Here is a 24,255-nt window from a genome sequence, read left to right on the forward strand (position 1 = left end):
ACCACACATGACTGACAATTGAAACACTATGTGGGGTCAATTGAAACACCCTAATATCTTCGGCACAATTAAAGTAATTTTATTTGTTACAATCTTTTTCATCGCTACCATTATGTACCATCTTGTATGTACCCATTTTCTGCAATAAACTTTATCTTATCTTAATGAATTCTAACCTATTAACAGAGTTCATTTTAAACCCCGACGCAAAAAGAGGGGTGTTATAAGTTTGACCGCTATGTGTGTCTCTGTTTCTGTCTGTGGCACTGTAATGCTTAAACGGGTGGACTGATTTGAATGCATTTTTTTTATTTGAAAGCAGGGTTTCTAACGATGGTTCTTAGACATGTTTTATTGAAATCGGTTCAGCCGTTTTTGAGATATTGAACGGGGAGTTTTCCAACTTTTTGTTGGTTAGGTTAAGTTATTAGTATATCGTTGCGTTAATTTGATGGTAACACAATACGGTATTTGACTATTTTGTATATGTTTTATAAATTAAAACTACACAATGCCTGTCATCGAATAGAAAAACAATTTTTAAGCTACCTTTACAAATAACAAAGTTATAAAGGTTTGTAATTCAAGATTAGTCAGAGAAAGACATACTGGCATGTGACGTCACACGCCAGTACCGCCATACTTGCTGCATAGAGAAAAGCGTTTGAGAAAGAGACAGGTATAAAGATTTTTCAAAAAATCACTATAAATCCAATTTTCAACCGATTTAAATTTTCTCTTCGCTAAACACTATCTGTTTATCTATATTTTCATAATAATATTAAGATATGGCTAAATCAGGAGTTGTCAAATACCGTATTCAAAATAAAGGGAGCGTTAAAATTCAACTTAAAGTACTGCCCTAGAATTTTGAGTTGTGTCACTATCAAATTAAAGCAGCGATATGGTGTATTTACACCATAATTTTTACTAAACTTCAACCTCCGTTCAATAACTGGCCACCTTATATTAAAATCAATTCTAGTCACTTATAAATATAATCACAGATATAGATTACACTAGATTACGCAAATGCATCTACTTCGCGTGTCCGAACCCCAACCAAAAGTCGGGGTTGGTCCCGTACAAAGACTGACCGCTAACTAATCATGATTAGGTAGTGATCGATTTTGCGCGGACATCGGGGTTTCACATCGCTAATTCGCTCTTGAGACGTCACAGTAGATATAAAAAACACACGTGACACGGTTGGTTTTCATACAGATTGAGGTGTTTGCGTTATCTAGTGTAATCTATATCTGTGAATATAATTCAATTTAGTATAAGGTGGCCAGTAATTGACCCTATGATAAATATAATAATAATTACGATATCTTCTTTAAATTTCGGTCATTCGGAGGTTCACGTAGCACTCAAGCAGATTGACCGATTTCGATGCGTTTTTTTTCGCGAAAGCGAGTTTCCTTGCGATTGTTCTTAGTTATGTTTCATTAACTTGTTCAGCTATTAAAGTAGCGTACTAACGCTTATATGGACTCTTGTCTGCAATAAGCTGTTTTTTTATTAATTGGTGCAGCCGTTTTTGAGGTATTGAACATTGAAATGACAATGTTGGGGATTTTTAACTTTTCCAAGTTGGTTGATAAAAAAAAAACATTACTTTAGTTCATATACCCACATTTTATTAAAACAACACCCCAATTCAATACATCCAATATACTTTACTACAAAACTTGTACATATATATTAATATCTTTGTATTTCTAAGCGACGTTTAGTTCAAACTTTAGACGATATTGGGCAGGACTAGATATTCCTCATTATTACTAAATATCTAACAAAAATATAAATATATAACACATAATAACAAAAATCATAAAATGTAAATATCTAAAATTATTAAATATAATGATAATAGTATTGAAAAGTACAAATATATAATAATACTATTAAATAATCACTATAACTATCACATATATATTTTATTATTACTTTTATATTATGACGGGAAAACTCCACTACCTAGTAAAATATATTATAATATGTTTGTAGTACGATAATATGTAGAATAGCAATATATTACAGAGGTTTTCATTTATTACTAACATACACTTTTTCAGCTCATCGCTCTTGTACTAATAATAATCATTATCATTATTACTTATTTCATAATTACGCTAAATGTTTTCATTGAGACAATTTTTTTAATTTAAAATATACAAATTTAAGGGACCCAAACCCAGCTATTGCGTTGTAATATTAGAATACATTTCAAAAGTATATTTTATATTAACGTAATATAACATTTAAATATTATCATCAAATATGAACGATTTTACGAAACTAACAATAAATATAAAAAACCTTATTAATTAAAAATATAAATCAGGTCATGAAAACATGCAAAATATTACATGACTTAAAGAAGGCTACAATGTAAATATTAAACGTATTTTTTTAGATAAAAAAATAATGAAACGTCCGATGCCTTTTATGTAATATTATAAAAATATGAAGGTATACAAAGAAAAAGACCACCGCGCAAAATGAAATATTACAAAACTTCTATTTATATACTTTTTCATAACAAGTACTGATTATTAGAATTGATGATGACATAATTCAAGACAATTCAAATTTTATCCTATTTATGTACAGTACATGCAAACTACATTTACTAAGTTATGGCTAAAACTGGAAGATTATGTGATTAAATATTTTTCTGTATTATACTTTCCAGCTAATATCCTAAATTATCACTAATATTTTAGATATTTTGTAAATACCAACACAGTATAAAAAAAGTTTAAATACTTATCTTTTAAAAACGGAAACTGGCAGAGCCACTATTGATATTAAAGATTAAAACAATCAACCAAAGAAATTGCAAAAAAAAAAACAGAATTATCACACAAGTGCATGGCGTTACCAGTAAAAAAAGGTTAATTCTAAAGGGAAATAATAGTAAAACTTATTTATAAAATGGACAATATTTCAGTTATTTTCCTTCAAACAATCTGTGCAGCCATACACAGATAGTTTTGTTAAAGAACTAATAATTTGTTGAAATTTTGCTTCATTTGATCAAATTAAATGCTCATGGTCAGAACCCGGAATTTTCACGCATTTTTGATCTGTCATAGTGACATCTCACTTATCGACTCTACCTAAACGATATCGATAATAATATTATCGTGAAATAATAATCGCAATATCTTTTATAAAGACACTAATGGAACACTTATTAGGACTATACAGAATTTGAACATGAAATTGAATTATTAAATTAGAAATTGTTAACTATTCATTGATTTCATTGCACGATCCTTTTATGTCTATTTCACAATTTCGACTGCTCAAAAGTTTATTGTAAGAGATCGCTCTTTAACGATCTCTTCCAATAAACTTTTGATGACTTTTAACCTTTTGGAACTTTTTTTTATATAAATGGCTTCTGTCCAATGGGACAATTTTGCCAGCGCCAAGGTTGAGAGCTACAAATGATTCTGAGCCGTTTTTTTTAACATTTGTATCGATATATCGATATTGAATGTCGGAAGTCGATAACTGAGAAGTCACTATGACAGTGACAGTTTGTGTAGGTAAATGAATACGCATCGTACTGATTTGTGGTGTACAATAAAGAATTTTAGCATTGTGTTGTAAAATATGAATTAAGAAATAGAGTCCATTTTATATTGGTACTTTTATTATTAAATGTGCAAGCTATATCACTGACAACATCTAAACTAGGTACCTACGTATTTCATCCATATTAAAATATTAATATATATATATATATGTGATTAATAATTTGGTTGTGAAGCACAGAGATATAAAATGTTTATTATTTCTATTGCTTCATGTAAGTGATATCTGTTAAATTATTATTTGAAAGATTTAAATAAAGATTGTTTTAAATAGTTTTTTTTAAAGTTAAATTCATAAATAGTTGAAATTTTATAAAATTTCAATATCTACTAATTACCTACTGCTACAGAATCACTACAACCTATTTTTAACCTTATCAATATTAATATGATACGTACTTATTGAGATATATATTATTTAAAACTATAAAAATAGTTAAAATATAGGTAAATAAATGATGAGCAATAAAATATTCATATCTGATGATTATATTTTAACCAAAAATATAAAAAACAAGACTTAAAATCTAAGATCTTCCGTTTATTATTTATAGTAAATATATGTGATATATTTTCAAAAGGTTAATTATATAGTTTTTGAATGAAAGCCTAGTATTGCCATTTTATTTACAAATACATTATGTAAGCTCAAAAAATATCACTTAAAATTAAATTCTACTCGTTTTTGGTCCGTCACCCGAATATATTTCAAAATATTTGCAAAATACATAAAGTGCGCTATTTAACGTGTGATTGTAAACGAAATATATTATTGTCAATTATTATTATAATAAAATAAAATAAGAGTACATCATATATTATTGTCTTATAATATTATTGTTGGTATTTATACATACATATATTGTCAATTTTATTTCAATGTTGTTATTAATTTTATTTTTTAATATAAAAGATATATTGAACTGTAAAAGTACTTTTCCCAAACGGTTTTTGATTCGAAAAGGCAGTAAACCTATGATGTATTAACAAAATCAAGTTTATAATATATATATATCAATTTTTTACAAAATGGTATATGATATAAATAATTCAATTATATAAATGGCACTTTATATATAATTCTATAGCCAATATATATATACCACAGGCTTTCCAAATATAGAGTAGATAATATTAACCCAAATTACAAGGCATGTTCATGACTACAATGCATACATAATATATATATTTACCAAAATGTAACATATTACACATATTCTCAATAATAAATAATATTGTCAAAGTCACATATGCAAAATTATACATTATAATTATGTGACAAATAACCATAACTGGATTAATACATATTTAATTTATAAATTCCATAAATATAATAAATAAATGAACACCCAAGTATGCAGTAAATTAATATTTCTTAAATACATACATATATTTTTAATATATATACATTTTTAATGAAGATATAGTTTGTTTTATACAGATATGTTTTGCGTATATGTAGTTCCTAATACAGACACCCTGACTAAGCGGCTAATTGTGTAGATATATAGAAATATATACCAAAAGGTATTTACAAAAGAATATTGGAATTCGAAAATTGGTCAATACTACTTTATATGAAGATAGGATCGAAGAAATATTTTCCACTACATTTTGGGCAATAGGCAATGCTTTGGTCACACACATCCTAAAATATAACTATATTTTTTTGGCATTTCGATTCATATTTTGGCATTTACATAGCACTCCTTAGACGTCTTTAAAACATTTAAAACACAAAAAGCAAACCCGTTAGAATTGTTTAAGTTAGATGTCACAAGATGGCGTCAGTGGGCTTTTAAAATGGCATCGACAATATGGCGGCTTATTCTTCTTCCTCGTTCTGGTAGCTGACGTAGCGGACTGATGATTTGTCGCTTATTATTAGGCTCTGAAAAAAGAAAAATATATGTAATACCAAAAGACAAGGAAGACATTTCTTCACGCTAGGTAAAAACGACTGACGAATGGCGATCAGACAGAAGGCAGGCAGCTATTTACGACAACGTTTGAGTCTGGCCATTCGACGCGGGAATGATGCCTGACTCCTGGGCCATCAGCTGACATGATGGCCTTCTCTAGCTGACGCGGTTTGCACGGAGCACCTGCGCTGCGCCAGCTATCGTAGGCCCTGTCTATATTTTTTGATTTTAACGTTGATTAGTTGTTATTACTTAGTCTTCTTAAGGTATGTTATTTAATTTAATAAGAGCTTAAGTAATAATAATTGTTTTGATCAGGCGCTACTTTGCAATCAGAGGTCACATCAGTGATCTATAAACCTTTACCTTGCCACTCCGCTACTAAAACAGTTCATAAGTTCGCCTTTGTACTTTTATATATATAGAATTTATATATAATACACATTTAATATATAAAAATAAAATAATGGTGGTGCTCAACATACCTACACACAGATCTACACAACATATCTACACAGAGATGAAATAAGCATCGGTGTGGCAGAGCTAGATTACCTGACGTCATCAATAATTTATATAAAAATAGTGAATTATAAAAAAAACGAAATTAATTAATAATAATTGACCTCTATGTACTCAAAGAAAGCATCCCAATTCTATGAGTCACTACGCGTGGTAGAATGATGAAATTGTGGGTGGATTTTTTTTTTTAATTATGAGAGGGAGGAAAATGATCAAGCGGGTTATCTGACGGGAAATGATCACGGCTGCCCATGAGTGCCAACTCAAGGGCAGTCAATGGTCCGTTGCCGGCCTTTAAAGAAAGCCCTTTTCTTGAAAGCCCTGATGGCATAGTTGTTCGGAAATAGTGCTGACAGAAAATGTGGAAGCTATCTAGCTGATAGAGGGTTACCTGTTTCTCGTCCCTTGCGGGCGGCGACCGCAGCAGCAGCAGGAATGGAGCGTACGCGAAGTTGAGGACGGCGATGATGACTAGCATCCACTCGAAGCCGATGCTGTTAACCAGCGTGCCGGAGAACGCCGGGCCTGGGGACAGAGAAGGCGTATATCACCCAGCCTACATACCCCACTGCTGGGCACAGGCTCAGAATGAGAGGAAAAAGGCTTATTAAGGTAGTATTCCGATGATAGTGACGGCGATCGGCGATTGTGACCGAAACGCGTACAGTTTTGTATGGATTTGAACAATCATTGTTGATTACACAAAATCCTATAGCCTAATGTCTACCTGATTTTTTATTTTTTTATTTTTGTAATGTCTCTTCTCTGTACTGCTTTTGGTGATCAATAAAGAATATTTGTATTGTATTGTATTGTACAATGCAATACAAAAACTAATCATGTGCACAAAGAAGTAAAATAAAATTTAGCAAGAAATGTTTTTGTTGGTTAGGTTATGACAAGATAAAGAAGGAATGTTTCTTTTTCTTACATATGTATTTATTTATCTTGTCTTGTGTATTTTCGATTTATTTTTCAGAGTCAAGTTATTATAATAGATCCCCTTATTTCGTAATATTCTAATATACCTATCCAATGTATCGTTGCAATCAAACGCGTTGCGAAAGTGACAGAATATAAGGGTGGTTTTTCATGCTATAGTTATACTCACCAACAGCGTACCCCAGACAGAACGCCGTATCCCCAATAGCGTATACGGAGCCGTACACGGCGGAATGTCGAATGTCCACGAGGAATCCCAGCTCCGGCATCATACTGGAATCAACCATACCAATGGCGAAGCCCAGCCCAGCGTTGGGAATGATCAGGTGCTCAAGCTTCCGGGCCATGGGGATCTGAAGGTATGTTAAGGCACTAGTATTTATGCAGCTGTAACTTGCGATTTCACCTACTCATATCTGCTCTCTTAAGCCAAAAAGCGGTATCTAAAAAAAAGCAATTGAGTTATTGATACCTACTATGTATAGCTTAACCTCCTAAGGCCCACCGCCCTAAATCTAGGACATACGTCAAAGCAAATGTCAACTTTTACTAATTGACATTAAGTTTCAAATACGGATAATCAAAAATTGACATGGGCCACCGGAAGAATTACATTCTGTATCACATGGTATAAATAACTCAAGTTTTTTTTGATATACCGCTTTTAGCCTTAGGAGTGCAAACATATAAATAAATAAATTATAATTGGTCAGTTAAATTATCAGAAAATACTGGAATTGTGCTTTACCAGCACGGCGAGATTTTACGGCCTCCCACTCCCGAAATTCGATGCGCTTCGTCTTTTTTATTTTTAAATGACAAAAGAAAAACTACGTGTCAAATATTTTCTGATAATTTAACCGGCAATATGAATGGAATAATTCTTTTACCCAAGAAATAACCCAATTACATTGTTCGATTGTATCTTTCTACCATGTTAATTCAATAGTTTGATTGTACCCCTCTACCGTGTTAGCTTACAGCAAATAAACTGGCATGCTTTGATCAAATAGTGTATTGTCATTGTCTCATTGGATTTATTTTTCCTCCTGACGTGGACAAATTTCGATTATTAGAATTTGTAACTTATTGTCAATTAGTAAAAGTTTCCATTTGCTTTGATGTATATCCTAAATTTAGGACGTTGGGCTTTAAGAGGATAAACTAGACAGAATTCATTTATTGCTATCCCGCGGGAACTATGCAACTTTCAGGGATAAATACTATCCTATGTCTTTCCTCAGGACTAAAACTATCTGTATACCGAATTTCATTGAATGTCACTTCTGCGGTTTGGAGATGTAAAAGTAACAAACAAACTGACTCAAAAAATCGCATTTATAGTATTAGATGATGAAAAGAAGCGTACCAAGATAAGACACAGTCCGATAATGACCAGTCCGGAGCAGGCGGCCAACCAGCGGCCCATCTTGTGACCGAGCGGCCCGAATAAGTTAGTCCCTGGAACACACAAAAATCATTAATGGGCGGCTCGTGGATGCAGATGCGTTAACACAATTTTGTTAATTTTATTTTATTTTCATCCACTAAAGTAATTTGATTGATTTTTAACTCAGAAATAGGCTTGCGTTTGACCACAATCACGCCTGATGGTAAGCGAAGGTGTACTAAGATGGAGCACGCTTGCCTAATAAATGCCCATCACCCTAGATTTGATGAAACCCTAGAATTGTGTGAATAAGTTAAGATGTGGCAATAAAGATATTTTTTTTATTATGAAATGAGATTTTGATGGAATGGTGGAGTGTAGTCACGCACGTGATTTACTTTTCTTTTTTTTCTTTTTTTGGTTCCTGCCCTAAAGGGTAAAGGAAATTGATTTATGCTTAGAAAAAGTGTTTGTTTGTAGGTATTTTACAAGTATTGTATTATCAGTTTCACTGTTTGTTATTTTTTTTGTTAAATATTATATGTGCAGTCCTGATGTTCCCAAAGGAAGACCAACGTCGTTCGCAAGGGCGGCATTATGCTGACTTGGGACCATTTCGTGACCATGATACGTATTTTTATCTTTTTTAATGTCACAAATAAATGTTTTCTTTTTCTTTCTTTCTTTCAAATAATTTCAAAATTGAACCCCAAGCTTTGCAATCAGGTTCTAACCACTAAGTTATCTGGTCATCAGGTCGTGTGGAGTATGGATGTAATATTGGTTGTCTCCCTCGTCGTCTTCCTTACCGATGAGATAGCAGATACTGGCTGGCAGGAAGGCGACGCCCTGCTGCCAACGACTGGCTTGCATGGTGTCCACCATCCAGATTGGTAGACTCGGTTCCAGCATGGCGATGCCAACGTTTGCGAAAGTTATGGCTCCTGTACAAAAAACTCAATTATAGATTTTCAAAGGAAGATGAAAAGGTGGTAGATATAGCTTAACATCAAGTGACCCACATACTCGTTTATCTATTTATTGGATTTGGTACAATAACATTATTGCAAACAATACAATGTAAAAAATATACAGGGAATAAAAACAATACAATTACAATTGAAAGAGAGAAAGAAAAAAAAAAGGTTTATTTGGTTCCATCAGTACCACCACCTTACAGTAATAAGACCAAAACACCAAAACTAACAATAAAAACTAAGTTACGTGGTGACACGACAGGACAACAAAAGGGACCTCCACTCAGCATGTGTTGCGAAACGTTATGTACAGCAACGCTGGTTTTCTGTGGAGCCCAAACGTTAAATATGTATGCATGGGCCAGTTCCTTTGCCCCAGTCGAAAGACGGAGAAAAGAAAAAAAATACATAATTGCACTCAAGTACTCAGCATTCATGCACACACATTTTTAAACTATTTATTTTTAATATTAACTAAGTATATTTATCTTATTTTAATTATATTTTTCTCCTAAATGTAATGATGATGTATTTTACTATATAGTTAAAGAATGAATCATTTGCATCATTTGCAGTACTAATGGAACAACAAGCGCCCTAACACGTTACCCGCGGCGATGATGATGTAAGGGTCCGTGACGAGCTCCTTCAGCGACGGAGGATCGCTCTCCTGCCTCACCACGCCAGGTTGCAGGATCATAAGCTGCAGCACTGCACAGAGAATAAGACAAAATTGATTATAATATCATGGTTATTTTAAGCCTACTGTGTCGAATGCTTTTAAGAAATCCAAATCATAGCATACCAGATACTCTCAGAAAGAGAGGGCTTTGGCAGAGGGCCCGACGCACCAGTAGAAGCTTTACACAAACCTTTAAAACTGCTTTGAAAACCTCATAAATTTTCAAATATAATTTTGTTGATAAATTGCGAGGAAACTTCTTGTGATACATAGATCAACCCACTAGGCTGCCATAAGTTTTCACTTTAAAGTAGTCTTGTCACCCGACGACGTTCACAAAACCGCGCTGTGAACTAATTTTGTGCGCCGTTTTGATGTCAGAAACATGCAGTCTGGACAAGTCTATAGTCTATAGATGTCGATGCGTTCAACCCATTCGTGCAAGATCTTGTGATTCACTCGTACATGGTGCCTCGGTTTTACATCTTCGTTTTGATTTAACGCGCGGAGGGTTAGTTCTTACATCCGTCTCCAAGCGCCAGCGCCGACAGCATGAGGAAGGGCGCGGTCTTGCCCACGAACTCGTACATCAGCCCACCGAAGGGCGGACCGATGAGCACGCCCAGCGCGAGCCCGCCCAGAGCTATGCCCATCGCGTTGCCTCGTTCCTGCGATGAAAAGTTATGAAAAAAAAATAGTTTATTTTTATTTTTTTATTCGACTGTATGGCAAACGAGCAAGTGGTTCTCCTGATGGTAAGAGATCACCACCGCCCATAAACATCTGCTACACCAGGGGTATTGCAGATGCGTTGACAACCTAGAGGCCTAAGATAGGATACCTCAAGTGCCAGTAATTTCACCGGCTATCTTACTCTCCACACCGAAACACAACAGTGCAAGCACTGCTGTTTCACGATATTGATTAAAGTTAAGTTAGACAAGGCGTCGCCAGCCGATGATCAAGGGAGGGGGGCGGGGCTATTAGAAGATTAGAGGATGGGAAAAGTATGTACAGTCGAGAGCTTATTGAAGTAATTTCCCAACTGTTTACATATTAGGGGAGGCTGGGGTCAATTGGAACGTTTTTGATAAAATTGAGTATTCTACCCTCATTTCCTACCAAACTGGTTTCTTGAATGGTGTTAGTTATAGTCAAGTTATCTAGCTATATGGTGAAAAATTTGATTTGACTTCATGAGCTACTAATAAATAGTTATAAGAATTTTAGAAAATCACGGTAAACTTTTCAAATGACCCAGGGTTGGTCAAATGAAACAAAGGTGGGGGGTAGTTGAAACAAAAAGAACAAAATATGTATTTACTACAATAATTATCATTAAGAACTTCATAACTTTAGAATCATATCAACCAAGCCAATCTTTGAATTTAAGATAATTATAATACACCTACCCCAGCCTAACTATCATTTAGGACTGTATTATTTCAGTATTGAGATCGACTTAGTACAATACAATACAATACAAATATCCTTTATTGCACACCACAATCAGTACAAAAAACTACATATTACTAATTTAATCAAAAATTTATAAGAGTTTCTCATACAAAATATAACACTTTTTTAGTAGGTATCTAACAATAGTAATCTTACATAAGATAAATTTGGCAAATGACAAGATAGGTATAAATAATGGACAAAATATTGCTAACATAAGGAAAAAACGTATAGGAACATATCAAGATCAACAACCATATTATTCCGCCGCTTGCCTACGCGTTTTTACGCTTGTTTAAAGGAATATCTTCTTTTGTATTGTACAAATTCAGGTAGCATTCACCACGATTAGTAGTTTTTTTTGCGGTTTCGAGCATCTGAAAAATAAAATATATACAATAAACATCGCATACCTACTCAAAAAAGGTACAGGAGTCATTGAAACATGTTTCAATTGCCACCAAATTTTTTGTTTCAATCGCCCCATCAACCTCTCTGCAAATATTAAATTACGTAAAAAAAAAACGGAACACCGTAGGCTTACACAAATCGCTTTATTTAGACTACAATACTATAGATTATTGAAGTTTAGGAAATTGACCATACTACTCATGGTTATTAATCAAGAAAGAATAAACTAACATGAAAAATACTTACTTTTTGGGTCAAAAAAGTAATACGGTCACTTAAAACTGTCCAACGAGCTTGGAGCCGCGACGCGCTCTGCCGACAGGTTTGTACAGGTTTGCCGATCTCCTCGCCCCTTGGACCCCCACCGCTAAGACTATCCGTCTCGGAGTTATTTGACTTGTTTCAAATGACCCGCGTTTCAATTGACCCCAGCCTCCCCTATGGACGAACGATGTTTTTTGAAACTGTAAGTAAGTACTTCAAGATTGTTATAAAACGAATCTAACTTAACTTATAGGGTTCTGCAGGATACTCCTGAAGGATATCCTGAATAGTTTATAGTTTCAGAAAAAAATCGTTATTGGGAAATGAAAATACCATATAAAAAAAACTTTCAGCCTTTATACTTAACGAAGGTCTGGCTGCCGCGGGCTCTGGCTGTATAGGAACCTTGTACAGACAGACGAGTATGTAAAAGAGACGATAGGCAAGAAACATCGCACCTTGTCATCTGGATACCGTTCAGCTAGCATTCCCATGCCGGAGACGCTGGAGCAGGATGATCCGATGCCCTGCAGCGCGCGCGCAATGAACAGCACGCTGTAAGAGCGGCCGAAAGCGAAGACTGGAACAGAGGAGGCGAGTTAGTACCTGAGGTCTAGTAGGTATTACTCAAAAGAAAAAAAAAGTTTTTTTGCTGACTGTACTTGTGTTGAATGTACTTGCATTGTCGTCCAAACTACATTTCCGTACCAAAATTTCAACTTGATGGTATTAATACAGTGCTGGTCTTATTTTTCTGGTTTTTCTGTGCATCTATATATTTCAGTTTCTATTTTCAATTTAGGTTTTACGGGATGACCGTAAAAGTAAAAATTTGGAATTGAAATAAAAAATACAAAAAGATTCCAAAAAACCAATCTTGAAGAGAAATTGCTTTTGTATTTTTGTTTTGTGCTTTAGTCATTGTAATAATATAAACTTACTTAGTGTAGACAGGAACATCAGGATGAAGCCGGTGAACATGGGGACGCTGTAGCCGATCCTGTCAACAGAAATGAAGTGGTACAATAGGCTAGTGTCGTAAAAAATCTAATTAGAAAATATTGGTTACGTATTTTTAGGGTTCCGGAGCCGAAATGGCAAAAACGGAACCCTTATAGTTTCGCCATGTCTGTGTCTGTCTGTCTGTCCGTCCGCGGCTTTGCTCAGGGACTATCAATGCTAGAAAGCTGTAATTTTGCACGGATATATATGTAAACTATGCAGACAAAATGGTACAATAAAAAAGTAAAAAAAAAAATTTAGGGTACCTCCCATAGACGTAAAGTGGGGGTGATTTTTTTTCTCATCCAACCCTGTAATGTGGGTATCGTTGGATAGGTCTTTTAAAACTATTAGGGGTTTGCTAAGACGATTTTTCGATTCAGCGATTCGTTTGCGAAATATTCAACATTAAAGTGCAAATTTTCATTTAAATCGAGCGTCCGCCCCCCTCTAAAATCTAAACTGGTGGATGGAAAAATTTGAAAAAATTCAGTATGGTAGTAAGTATATCTAACATTTAAGGAAAACTATAACGGTTAAGTTTGTTTGAGAATTATTAGTAATTTAAGAGTAAATAGCAGCCTAAAGTATAAAATATACCTAAACTTGGAAGATTCCGTATAAAATACGAAATCCTTAGAAAAATATTGCTTAATTTTTTCGTAATGGCTGCGGAACCCTATTTCGGGCGTGTCCGACACGTATCCACAGAGGCGAAATACTTATCACTAGATGGAAGTTGAAGTGGCAGTGTGGTCATATCTGTCGAGGAACCGACAACCGTTGAAGTAAACGAGTTCTTGAGTGGAGACCTCGTCTAGGCAAACGTAGTGTGGGGCGCTCTCCGACCAGCAGGGCTACTACGAAACTCGAAGTTCGTATCGTACCGTTCCTCTCGCTCTCGTATTATACAGCATAAGTGTCAGAGGGACCGCACGACACGAACTTCGAATTTCAAGTGTCATAGTAGCCCTGCTGGAGTGACGATCTGCGAAAGGCTGGTAGAAGCTGCATGCGTCTAGCCGAGGACAGAGCGCAGAGCTCATTGGGGGAGGATTATAAAAAAAAAAAAATTCGGGCAACTTGGCCCATACAATAAATACCTTACAGACTAACATACATATTTATAATCAATATTGTGACCCCGTTGAGTCACCCTCCCCGACGTCGCTATCATCTGCGGCATGGTGCCCCGGAACCGCCGGAACACGACTTATGCCGCAGTGCTATAGGCTGATGAGACAGCTGTATAGTTGACTCACTTGTGCGTCAGCGGCCCCACGAACGGGTTGGTCAGCAGCTGCACGATGGCCTTACTAGCGAACATGACTCCCACCTCGACGGTTTCCTGCACCAGTTCCTTGTGCCGCTCCTCTTTCTGGGCTGTTACGTTTACTGGAAACATAGGATCTGGTAAGAACCGGTCTGGTACACGAAGGTTGAGTATGAGGATGAGGATGGAGATGAGTATGAGTGCAAGTATGCAGATGGGTGTTTTTCTTTTGGGTTAAGTTGACTTAGGCTGCGTGTCCACCAGAGATGTGCGAGGATAAAGTTGCGAAAAATGTGTTTTTCATGAACCAATAAAAACGCTATTGACCTATCCTGGCTCCGCTCAGCTGTTTCCACTAGAGTGGTTCCACAGGGCGGCCACGCCGTACAAAATACGCGTTCTTGAATCTACACAGGCACGACGACGTCTGTACAAGCGTCAATGTGTGCGTAAGGTACACAGGGCTGACTATCGCAAAACCGTAATAAGTGCTACCAATGACATTTAAAGGTACTAAATGTAGGTATGGCTTAGATAGTGCAAATAAATGTAATCGTTAAAGTTACCTATTTATTTAAACCTACTTAAAATGTGTCTGTCTGTGCATTTAAGCATTATTATTTTAAATTACAATAGGTAGATATTTCATGTATTAATCGCGATAATTTCAGAAATCATTATTTATTTAGAAAAAGGAAGTAGCTAGGGTACCGCGCCGTGCGGCCAACATACATCGCGTTGCGCACCCGACTGCTTTCCTGCGGTTTTCCTGCAATCTGCGCTTGAGTAGGGTAACTCGTAAAAAGTATCCCGAAACAGGGTCGTTTTGCGGTTTTACGGTTATATCTCGTAAAGGACCTTCAATATCGAAATCTGTTCTTCATAAAAGCTGGAGGGCATTTCATTCCGCATAGAAAGAGGCCAGGTTCATATTTTTCGGACTATCCGTTCTCATGTTAAGGCTTAACAAAGTTATTTTACATGTTATGAAAAATTATTCGCTTTCTCCCATGGGAATTTTGGGAACAGTTTTTACCTGTTAGTGTTACCATGTCCATTGAAGTCTCTAATATTTATAATTATGGAGTTAGAGCCACTTTGAAGCAATAATATAAAACCCATTATAGGGAATACCTACCTTATCCCGTGGGAATTTTGGAAAAACATTTCTTAGTGCGCGTCTACCCCTATTAAGGAACAAGTATTTCAAGTTTCTAGGCTCATCGGTTTGGGCTGTGCGTTGCTCTACCTCGTTGATGTATCTAGATACAAAAATATCAGCCCAGACTTAAAAGTAGCTAAACATTTCATATTGTTTGTGTGGGCTGCAGTAGTCCAAATATGGGTATGAGTGTGAATATGAGTATGAATATGAATATGAGTATGAATATGAATATGAATATGAATATGAATATGAATTGAACATGAGTATGAATATGAGTATGAATATGAGTATGAATATGAGTATGAATATGAGTATGAATATGAGTATGGTATGAGTATGAGTATAATTACCTTGCGTGGCGTTGTCAATGGCGAGGGCGGTCATGTTCTTCTCCAGACAGGGGCAGTAGGGCGCAGGCGTCGTGGTGATGTCTAAGGACATGGAGAGCGGCGCGTCGGGGTGCCGGATGTCGTACAGGAACTCCGGGATTATGGGGACTGTGGGGAAATAATTAACACCATTATTCGTAACAAATAAAAATGATAAAAGATATCTAGCTATGTATTGTATACGAGTACGTACCATCAGCCAAATATTTTATGGTACACCACTCTAAAGTTGTTGTTGTTGTTGTTGTTTCTTTAAAAAAATATGGCTCTGTCCATCAGAGGACAAATTTGCCAGTGTCTAGTAGTTTTTGCCGTTGTACGGTAAAAAAATTCTAGAAAACGAAATATGAGAGGTAATGGTGGATGAACGATGACCCACTCTAAAGTTGATAATCGTTTGCATGTCATAAAACAATAATGCCAATAATAGACGCGTCTGTCAACTTGAAAGTTCGACTTTAACGACATATTAATTTGGTAGGAACTTGTTGAAAAATGTATAGACTACTTATTTGACTGATGGTACATACACGGTGATTTTTTGATCGGGGATCAGAAGTTGATAAATATTAATAAGTAACAAGCTAAAATAGAGTTTCGTAGGTGAGTTTCTCACGCAATGAGGGCTATCGCGAATGAATTCGCCGCTAGAGGCGCTAGTGTAGCGTGAGGTCTCCGAAATGTCAAATCTCATAGTTTTTGGGTGAGCTACGCGGGTTTATTTATAATTACAATACTTTTGTGAATATTTTGCATTACCTGAAATTAATTATGGCAAATATGCGTTACAGGGCAATCAATGTCTGTGTTTTGAGACAGTTTTTGTCTTTCGGAAACTTGTCCTCCCATTTTTTCCGAAAAAAACGGACTACGCAACACTGTGGTTGTTAAATTTGTTTGAGAATTATTAGTACTTTTACTCTTAAATAGCAGCCTAAGGTAGGTATAAAATACGAAATCCTTAGAAAAATATTACTTAAGTTTTTCGTAATGTCTACGAAACCCTATTTTGGGCGTGTCCGACACGCACTTGGCCGGTTTTTTTTAAACAATAAGTTTCATGTTGCAAGAATGTTTCTAGAAACATCTCGAGTATGTTTCCACGTTTTGGGAATGTTCTCCAACTTGTACATTGCTGTGCCAAACCAGATGCAATGCTGTGCCTGTTTTTCTTGTGGTTGAAATTGACGCTTAGGTAAAGATAGATAACAGACGTTTCTGAGTGCAGTTAAGTTAATTAGTTGTTTAACTGCAACGTGCAGCGCCGGCCCGGGGAGAGATTAATGACGCCATCAAACTTGTCCTCACGGAATTATACTCTCGATAGAACAAGAATACCTAGATCGTTATATATTGCGAAATTATTATTCGTAGGTTATATGTACTATTAGTTATTCTGTGGTTATATACTTTTTAGGGTTCCGTAGCCAAAATGGCAAAACCGGAGCGCTTATAGTTTCGCCATGTCTGTCTGTCTGTCCGTTCGCGGCTTCGCTCAGGGACTATCAATGCTAGAAAGCTGTAATTTTGCACGAATATATATTTGTGTAAGCTATGCCGACAAAATGGTACAATAAGAAATTAATAAAAAAAGTTGTTTTAGCGTACCTCCCATAGACGTAGTGGGTGTTTTTTCTCATTCAATTCAACCTTGTAGTGTGGAACATCGTTGGATAGGTCTTTTAAAACCATTAGGAGGTTGCTAAAACGATTTTTCGATTCAATGATTGTATGCAAAATATTCAACTTCTAAGTGCAAATTTCATTAAAATCGAGCGTCCTCCCCCCCTCTAAAATCTAAACCGGTGGGTGGAAAAATTTGAAAAAATTCAGGACGGTAATAAGTATATGAAACTTACAAGAAAAACTATAACGGTTAAGTTTTATTGAGAATTATTATTAGTTTAAGCTAAATAGCAGCCTACCTAAACTTGGAATATTCCGTACAAAATACGAAATCCTTAGAAAAATATTACTTATTTTTTACGTAGTGGTTACGGAACCCTATTTCAGGCGTGTCCGACACGCTCTTGGCCGGTTTTTAAGTAACAAGGAATAGATAGCTTCATCATCACTCATCCCAGCTAGGATTCCCGTGTTATCAAGACGTACGGGTACAAAATTCTACAATCTCAATCCTAAATTCAGGAGGGCTATGTCCATGCCCAACAATGGACGTCCTACAGCTGCTATGATAATGATGATGAACCGTAAATGTATTGATATGAATTTGCCTATACACCATACACCCTTTAAGCGGAACATTTTAACCAAACAACCCTATTTATCGGCATGAATAGAAGATAAACAGTACAGATTTCTTTCCCCTCCCTAAGGGGCCCAAGATGGCCGCCAATCGGTAAAGTGGCTCATCTCTAATTCATTAGGGAAGGTGTTGAGTTCGATTGTACTTGTGACTGTGGCCAGCCTAAGGATTGTGTTGCTAGGAAGAGTTTTTCTTTTTTTTTTAGTTTTAGCCTGCGTTTCCACCGGAGATGTTCGAGGATGTGTTGCGAATAATGTGTTTTTCATGCGAAGTACTAGGTGGGGGTAATGAAATCTATCGCAATAATCTAGGCTCTGTCATCTGTCATACTCATATGAATCTGTCATTAACAAAGCAATTTGTATAGACTTTAACTACCTAATTTTACTAATAGATGTTTGTGTTATGATGCGAGCTTGAATTATTGAACACTGTCCCTGTTTTGTTCTTAATTCCTCTACATCTCGGACATGTCCAGCAACAATTTTCCTTATGAAACGGTTTGTGGTTGAAATTTCACATTGAGTGATACTCACAAAACCGGTCTTTAAAATGATACTCATTTTGATCTGAAAACTATATTTAATTTATTAATAGCGATAAAGGACAATTATATAATTTTACTATTATTCAAAGAAACCAATAAGATAGCTTTATCTTTTCGTTTTACAGTAAAAGTACAACTAAACATGAAGTAAAGAAACCCTGACATAACGAAAATAAAAATGTTCATTCCCCTATAATTATTCAAGCTCCTATTACACACTTAAATAGAAAAATTGGCCAATTAAAAATATCTTAAAGTGCAGATTACTCCACCATTCAACTAAGAAAATTCATTTCTATGTGAAAATTTTCCTTCAGAATTGACCAAGAGCTGTAGATAAATGGCAGGCATTTATCAGTGAAAAAGATTTTCTTGGATTAAATATGTATATGTAAGGAAATTTCATAACAGGGTTTCTAAGGCACTTGTCCCACCGCCGACGATGAGCGAGAAGCGAGTAGAGCGAGTAACTAGAAACGAGTGGGCGAGCAGCGAGAAGCGAGTGTAGTTTTGTCGCTCGGCTGTAAGCGAGTGTTCGCGTGCGACGGGCGATTACTCGCTCCACTCGACTAGCTCGTGCGGGCGGCCCGCCAAGCTGACATCGCTGAGCGAGTATCTATAGCTCAGCGAGTTTTATAGCTCTTGTCGCTGCGACAAAAGATGTAAGAGCGAGTTCTCGCCGACAGTGTGAACTGCCAGCGATCAACTATTAATATATGTGTCTCTTTTACTCACACAGGATCTTATATCTTTTGTCCGTTTCTTGAGCGAGAAAATAGTCGATAGCCAATCGTTTCCTCGCTGGCGGTGAGACAAGTGCCTATGAAATTTAACATTTTTTGACACTTACGGTCCCGGCCACAATTTAGATTTGGCCAAAAACTTAGTTACCGGGTTATTTGTACCAATAAAATGAGCCGTCGGTCGAACTTAACGGAAATCAAGAGAAACAGGGTATATAGTACCTAACCTACCTACTAGGTACTACCGTTTTGTTTTTTAATTTTCAAGCCAACGGTATCGCTTGCAGAGGCTTAATATTTTGTAAATGGATCCCTAAATCGAAAAAAAGGTAGTAACAGCATGTTTTTAAAAGGTCTATCCAATAATTTCTACACTATGGATTTAGATGAGAATAAAAAACATTTCCAAATTTCACATTTTAATTTATAATTGGTTTATATAAATTGTATCCATCCAATTTATAACTTTCTATCTAGCACTAACAGTAGTGTTTAGGCTAAACCGGTACGATATTTCGTAATGATCGTTTGGTGATACATTGCGTGCTATTAATTTTATTTTGTAAAGAAAAAAGTCGTAAGTTTTTAATAAAGTATAATTTAAGTTTGTTTGTGGTTATATACATATAATAAATAAAATATGTCATCTGATACCTTTAAACGAGCAATTCTTGTATATATAAATATATTTCGGGGATCTCGAAAACGGCTCCAACGATTTCAATGAAATTTGGTAGGTATGTGTTTTCGGGGAAGAAATTCCAAATTCCAGGTGCTAAAAAAATATATATATATCCTCGTTGAGTTTCTTGCGGATTCTTTCAGCAGAGGTTTTTTGAACCGGTGGTAGATTTTTTTTTGACATTCATAAGTGCTTGTTATGGCCTAATTGAATAAAGATATTTGACTTTGACTTTGACTTTGATTTATAATGTCCCTACACAAACAGCTTTCTGACAGAAACTAGTAGTTCTAAAAAGTTTTCGGTAAAAACCGATAGCCCCCCACTATTCGTTTGAGTAGCGCGCCACGCTTCGCGATAAACTAATTTAAATAGAGTTTGCGCTTCTAATTTGTTTGCGAACTGGATTTGCTAAATTATTCGTAGCCGTAGCTTCAGCTAAAAAGACAGCGTTTGCTGCTATAATTAAATAACAGCCGGAGTTTTTGTGAAATGTCAGTAGGTAAGTGGTAGTGCCGTTTTTAATCTTGTTAAAAGCGTTAACATACATAGTGTAGTAACAGCGCCATCTGTGCTTTACATAAAGTACTATTTTATACTGTTCGATTCAAGTAGTCTTTCTTTCAACTTAATTAGCAAGCATGTAGGGTTACCTAATGATTCGCCGACTATTTTTAGGCAGATTATTGATTGGCAGACAACGTTTCGCCGAGTAACGGTACGCCGATGAATTTGTACGCAGATGTATTGTTTCGCAGACTAACGTTTCGTAACTCAACCTTTAGCAGACTATTTACTTGGCATATGAGTCATTAAGCCGAACACTTATTTACAGAAATTCGTTTAGCCTATTAATCACTACACATTTTGCACATTTGGTCGAACAACATTTCGCTTTTGTAACGGTTGAACTATTATTCAGTGCGCATATCAACTTTTCGCATTTTCGTTTCGCATGGGGAATGGCATTCAATACCGCGAATATGTGTGGATTACACTATGGCGTTATTGGCATTTTTACATACCGTGCTGACCGCGCATTCTTTATGATTTTCTTATGTACCCTCACAAGTTTTAAACATATAACCCAAGTAATAACGTATTTTTGACCATCTTTTGTATTTATTCGTATTGGAGTCTAAACAAACAATGTCGCGATGCTAGCAGTTCGGTTCTGGCACGCTCGCTTCGCTTGCTCGGCTCGTGCGTTGTTGGTTGCAATTCTACCTAACACTCCTCCTCGCTGACGCTCGTCGTCGCACCTAAATTCATTTTGATAAAAAGCTAGTATATTTATATAGTCAACTGAGTAAAATCCTACCTGTCATTTGGCCGATTTTATCTACGCAGATTACTAAAACAAAAATCGACTGAACATTAAATCTACTTAACAATATGAATGCCACATGATAACTCTGCTTATTGTGTCTCGACGAACAGTTGCTTGGTTTACTGAAACAATTATGAAACAAACAATCTACTAAACGTAAATCTGCTTATCGCTATTCTTCCTGCCGACTACTACGAAACGAATAATAGGCGTAACGAAATTATACCAAACGTTGCTCAGCCAAAAGAAAAATCTGCCAATAGTTGTCTGCGAAACGAAAATCTGCGTAATGAAACTCGGCGAAACGACAGTTCACCAGCGTGTAGATATGTAGATTATACAAGAATTCCGAAAGATGGCGCTATATTAGGTTATGAAAAGGAAAGCACCTTAGTTGTAACTGGTGTAAGCCGCTTGGACTTCCCTCTGTACACGAAGTAACATTATATCCAAAAAAAGTTATTTTATTCTTTCATTTGGCCGCCATTTTCATCCTCACTTCAACAAATCTGTATAGTATAAACTTCTTATTCATCAACGTTTAGATAATGACGCTAATCAATAAGATTATCTGACAATTTTGTATACGTATTTATTCTTTTTACAAGCTTTTACTTAGTTTCACCTGTCCCGTTGTCTGTCTGTCTGTCTGTAATGAAATCTTGCAAGTTAAATTTGACCAACTTCCAGTAGTCAGATTGACTTGAAATTTGGAATGCTTATGTAAATTGCGTAACAATGCAGTAATCTACTAGTGACATCCTGGTAGTCCGGTCAGCATCATCTCCGCAGGACGGAACTCTTCAACGGTTAATAGCATCATGAAATTTGGTAGGCAAATGTAGTTTGAATGACAATGCAAGGAAAATCAACAAAAAGTACAGTCAGCGAAAAAGCTTGTATTAAAAATGTTTTTTTATGGTTAGGTTTTTTCAATTAAACATGAAATAATGAAGATAGCCAAGTAAAGGTACGCGTGACGTCACGGCGTGCGACACTTAATAACGACGTGACGCCACAGACCTCCACTCCTGAAACTTTGACGTGCTTCATGCATTGTCATTTTTTGTTTGATTGACAAATCGAATATAATTTTTTTTTACCCAACAAACTTATCAATTTTAATCATCGTTTAAATTTATTCCTGTACGGGTGTGGCCTGTAATATGAGCAAATAATTAAAACATTGATCATACTCGTCAAACTGAACAACATTAGTTCAGCGACTTTTAAAAATAAAAATAAAATCAATTTTTATTACACTTAAGTTTATTCGAAGAAGCAATGTAAAGCAAAAATGTAGGTGTTTGTAGCGTGACAGGCGACGTCGGTTGTGTTCTAGGTCGGGTTACATTGATAGCAGTATTTAATTTGTATGAAAAAAGGAAAATTCAAAGACGCCATATTTAAAAAGTCGCTAATGTTGTTCAGTTTGACGAGGACGATCTACGTTTTAATTTTTTGCTCGTATTACAGGCAACACCCGTTATAAGTGGTTAGGTATATGATTTCGTTATATTTTTAAAAGAGAAGACATATATATTTATTTAAAACTGATCTAATTCCTGCCACGAATCGTATTAATTTTAGACCACGGACGCTTATTTATAGAAATCAATTTCCGATAAAAACCTTTTTTATTGGCGCAAGTACAGCACTATTGGCAAATGAGCTGTCACTCGCACGCGCCGCGCGCAATTTGTTCGCTTTTCAAACATCGAGTGTCATTCTCGATTGTGATTGGCTGAATTTGAAGAGTCGCTTCGTTCCATTTAGTTTTTAAGACTTTTGAATCTGGAACGTTTTGAATTTTACATTCCGTTTGGGCCAGTACAGAAGGACTGCATTACAACTGTAACGTAACTGCCAACTGCCGACTGCCCATACATTTCAATGAGGGCTATCGTTTTTTGTCTCACTAGATGGCGCACTGTTGCGTGAGGTTTTTAAGTATGGCTTTCAAAGTCTGTTATTACGGGTGTGAATACAAAGTTTAGATTAAAATCATATTTAATACCTTAAAACCGTACCATAAAAATATCGAGCATGCCACAGTGTTGCATAGTCCCCGTTTTGTTCGGAAAAAAGGGAGGACAAAGGTTCCGAAAAGAACAAAACTGTCTCAAAACACAGACATTCATTGCCCCGTAACGCATAATTGCCATAATTAATTTCAGGTAATGCGAAATATTCACAAAATTAGTCTAATTATAAATAAACCCGCGTAGCTCACCCACAAACTAGGAGATTTGACATTTCGGAGACCTCACGCTACACTAGCGCCTCTAGTGGCGAATTCATACGCGATAGCCCTCATTGCAGTCACAGTGCAGCAGGGCTACTACGAAACTCGAAACTCGAAGTTCGTGTCGTGCGGTCCATCTGACACTTATATTATTTAATACGAGAGCGAGAGGGACGGTACGACACGAACTTCGAGTTTCTGGCCCTTTGATTTTCACGTTGAACTAATGGAAACGCGAACGTGGCTCAAAAGCCACATGTTACATTTTCCCAGTTCAGTCTGTAATGTAATGATATTAACTAGGTATTCGAAAATAGAGTTATTGAAGAGTAATAAAAGTTCTAAGTTCTGTCAAAAAGGGGAAGAAGGCGAATGGCGAGATCTCTTTCTAGGCAGATCTTATGTCACTTAAAAAATAACTAAGTGTTCAACAA

General features: G+C 35.9%; 1 protein-coding gene across 1 annotated transcript in view; it reads right to left on the bottom strand.

Annotated features, from left to right (window-relative positions):
• Positions 1 to 1,621: 1,621 nt before the first annotated feature.
• Vmat (Vesicular monoamine transporter) overlaps positions 1,622 to 24,255 on the bottom strand; it is a 31,714-nt gene continuing 9,080 nt past the window's right edge. Inside the window, exons 2-12 of the mRNA XM_074107861.1 lie at positions 15,970 to 16,116; positions 14,444 to 14,576; positions 13,121 to 13,179; positions 12,638 to 12,759; positions 10,570 to 10,714; positions 9,974 to 10,075; positions 9,197 to 9,331; positions 8,367 to 8,458; positions 7,167 to 7,350; positions 6,447 to 6,580; positions 1,622 to 5,502 (exon numbers count right to left, since the gene is read on the bottom strand). Coding sequence (XP_073963962.1) covers positions 5,437 to 5,502; positions 6,447 to 6,580; positions 7,167 to 7,350; positions 8,367 to 8,458; positions 9,197 to 9,331; positions 9,974 to 10,075; positions 10,570 to 10,714; positions 12,638 to 12,759; positions 13,121 to 13,179; positions 14,444 to 14,576; positions 15,970 to 16,116 — 1,319 coding nt within the window. The 3' untranslated portion in view covers positions 1,622 to 5,436. The remainder of the gene's footprint in view (positions 5,503 to 6,446; positions 6,581 to 7,166; positions 7,351 to 8,366; positions 8,459 to 9,196; positions 9,332 to 9,973; positions 10,076 to 10,569; positions 10,715 to 12,637; positions 12,760 to 13,120; positions 13,180 to 14,443; positions 14,577 to 15,969; positions 16,117 to 24,255) is intronic.

Source organism: Choristoneura fumiferana, chromosome 26, assembly GCF_025370935.1.
Source record: "Choristoneura fumiferana chromosome 26, NRCan_CFum_1, whole genome shotgun sequence".
Lineage (NCBI taxonomy): Eukaryota > Metazoa > Arthropoda > Insecta > Lepidoptera > Tortricidae > Choristoneura > Choristoneura fumiferana.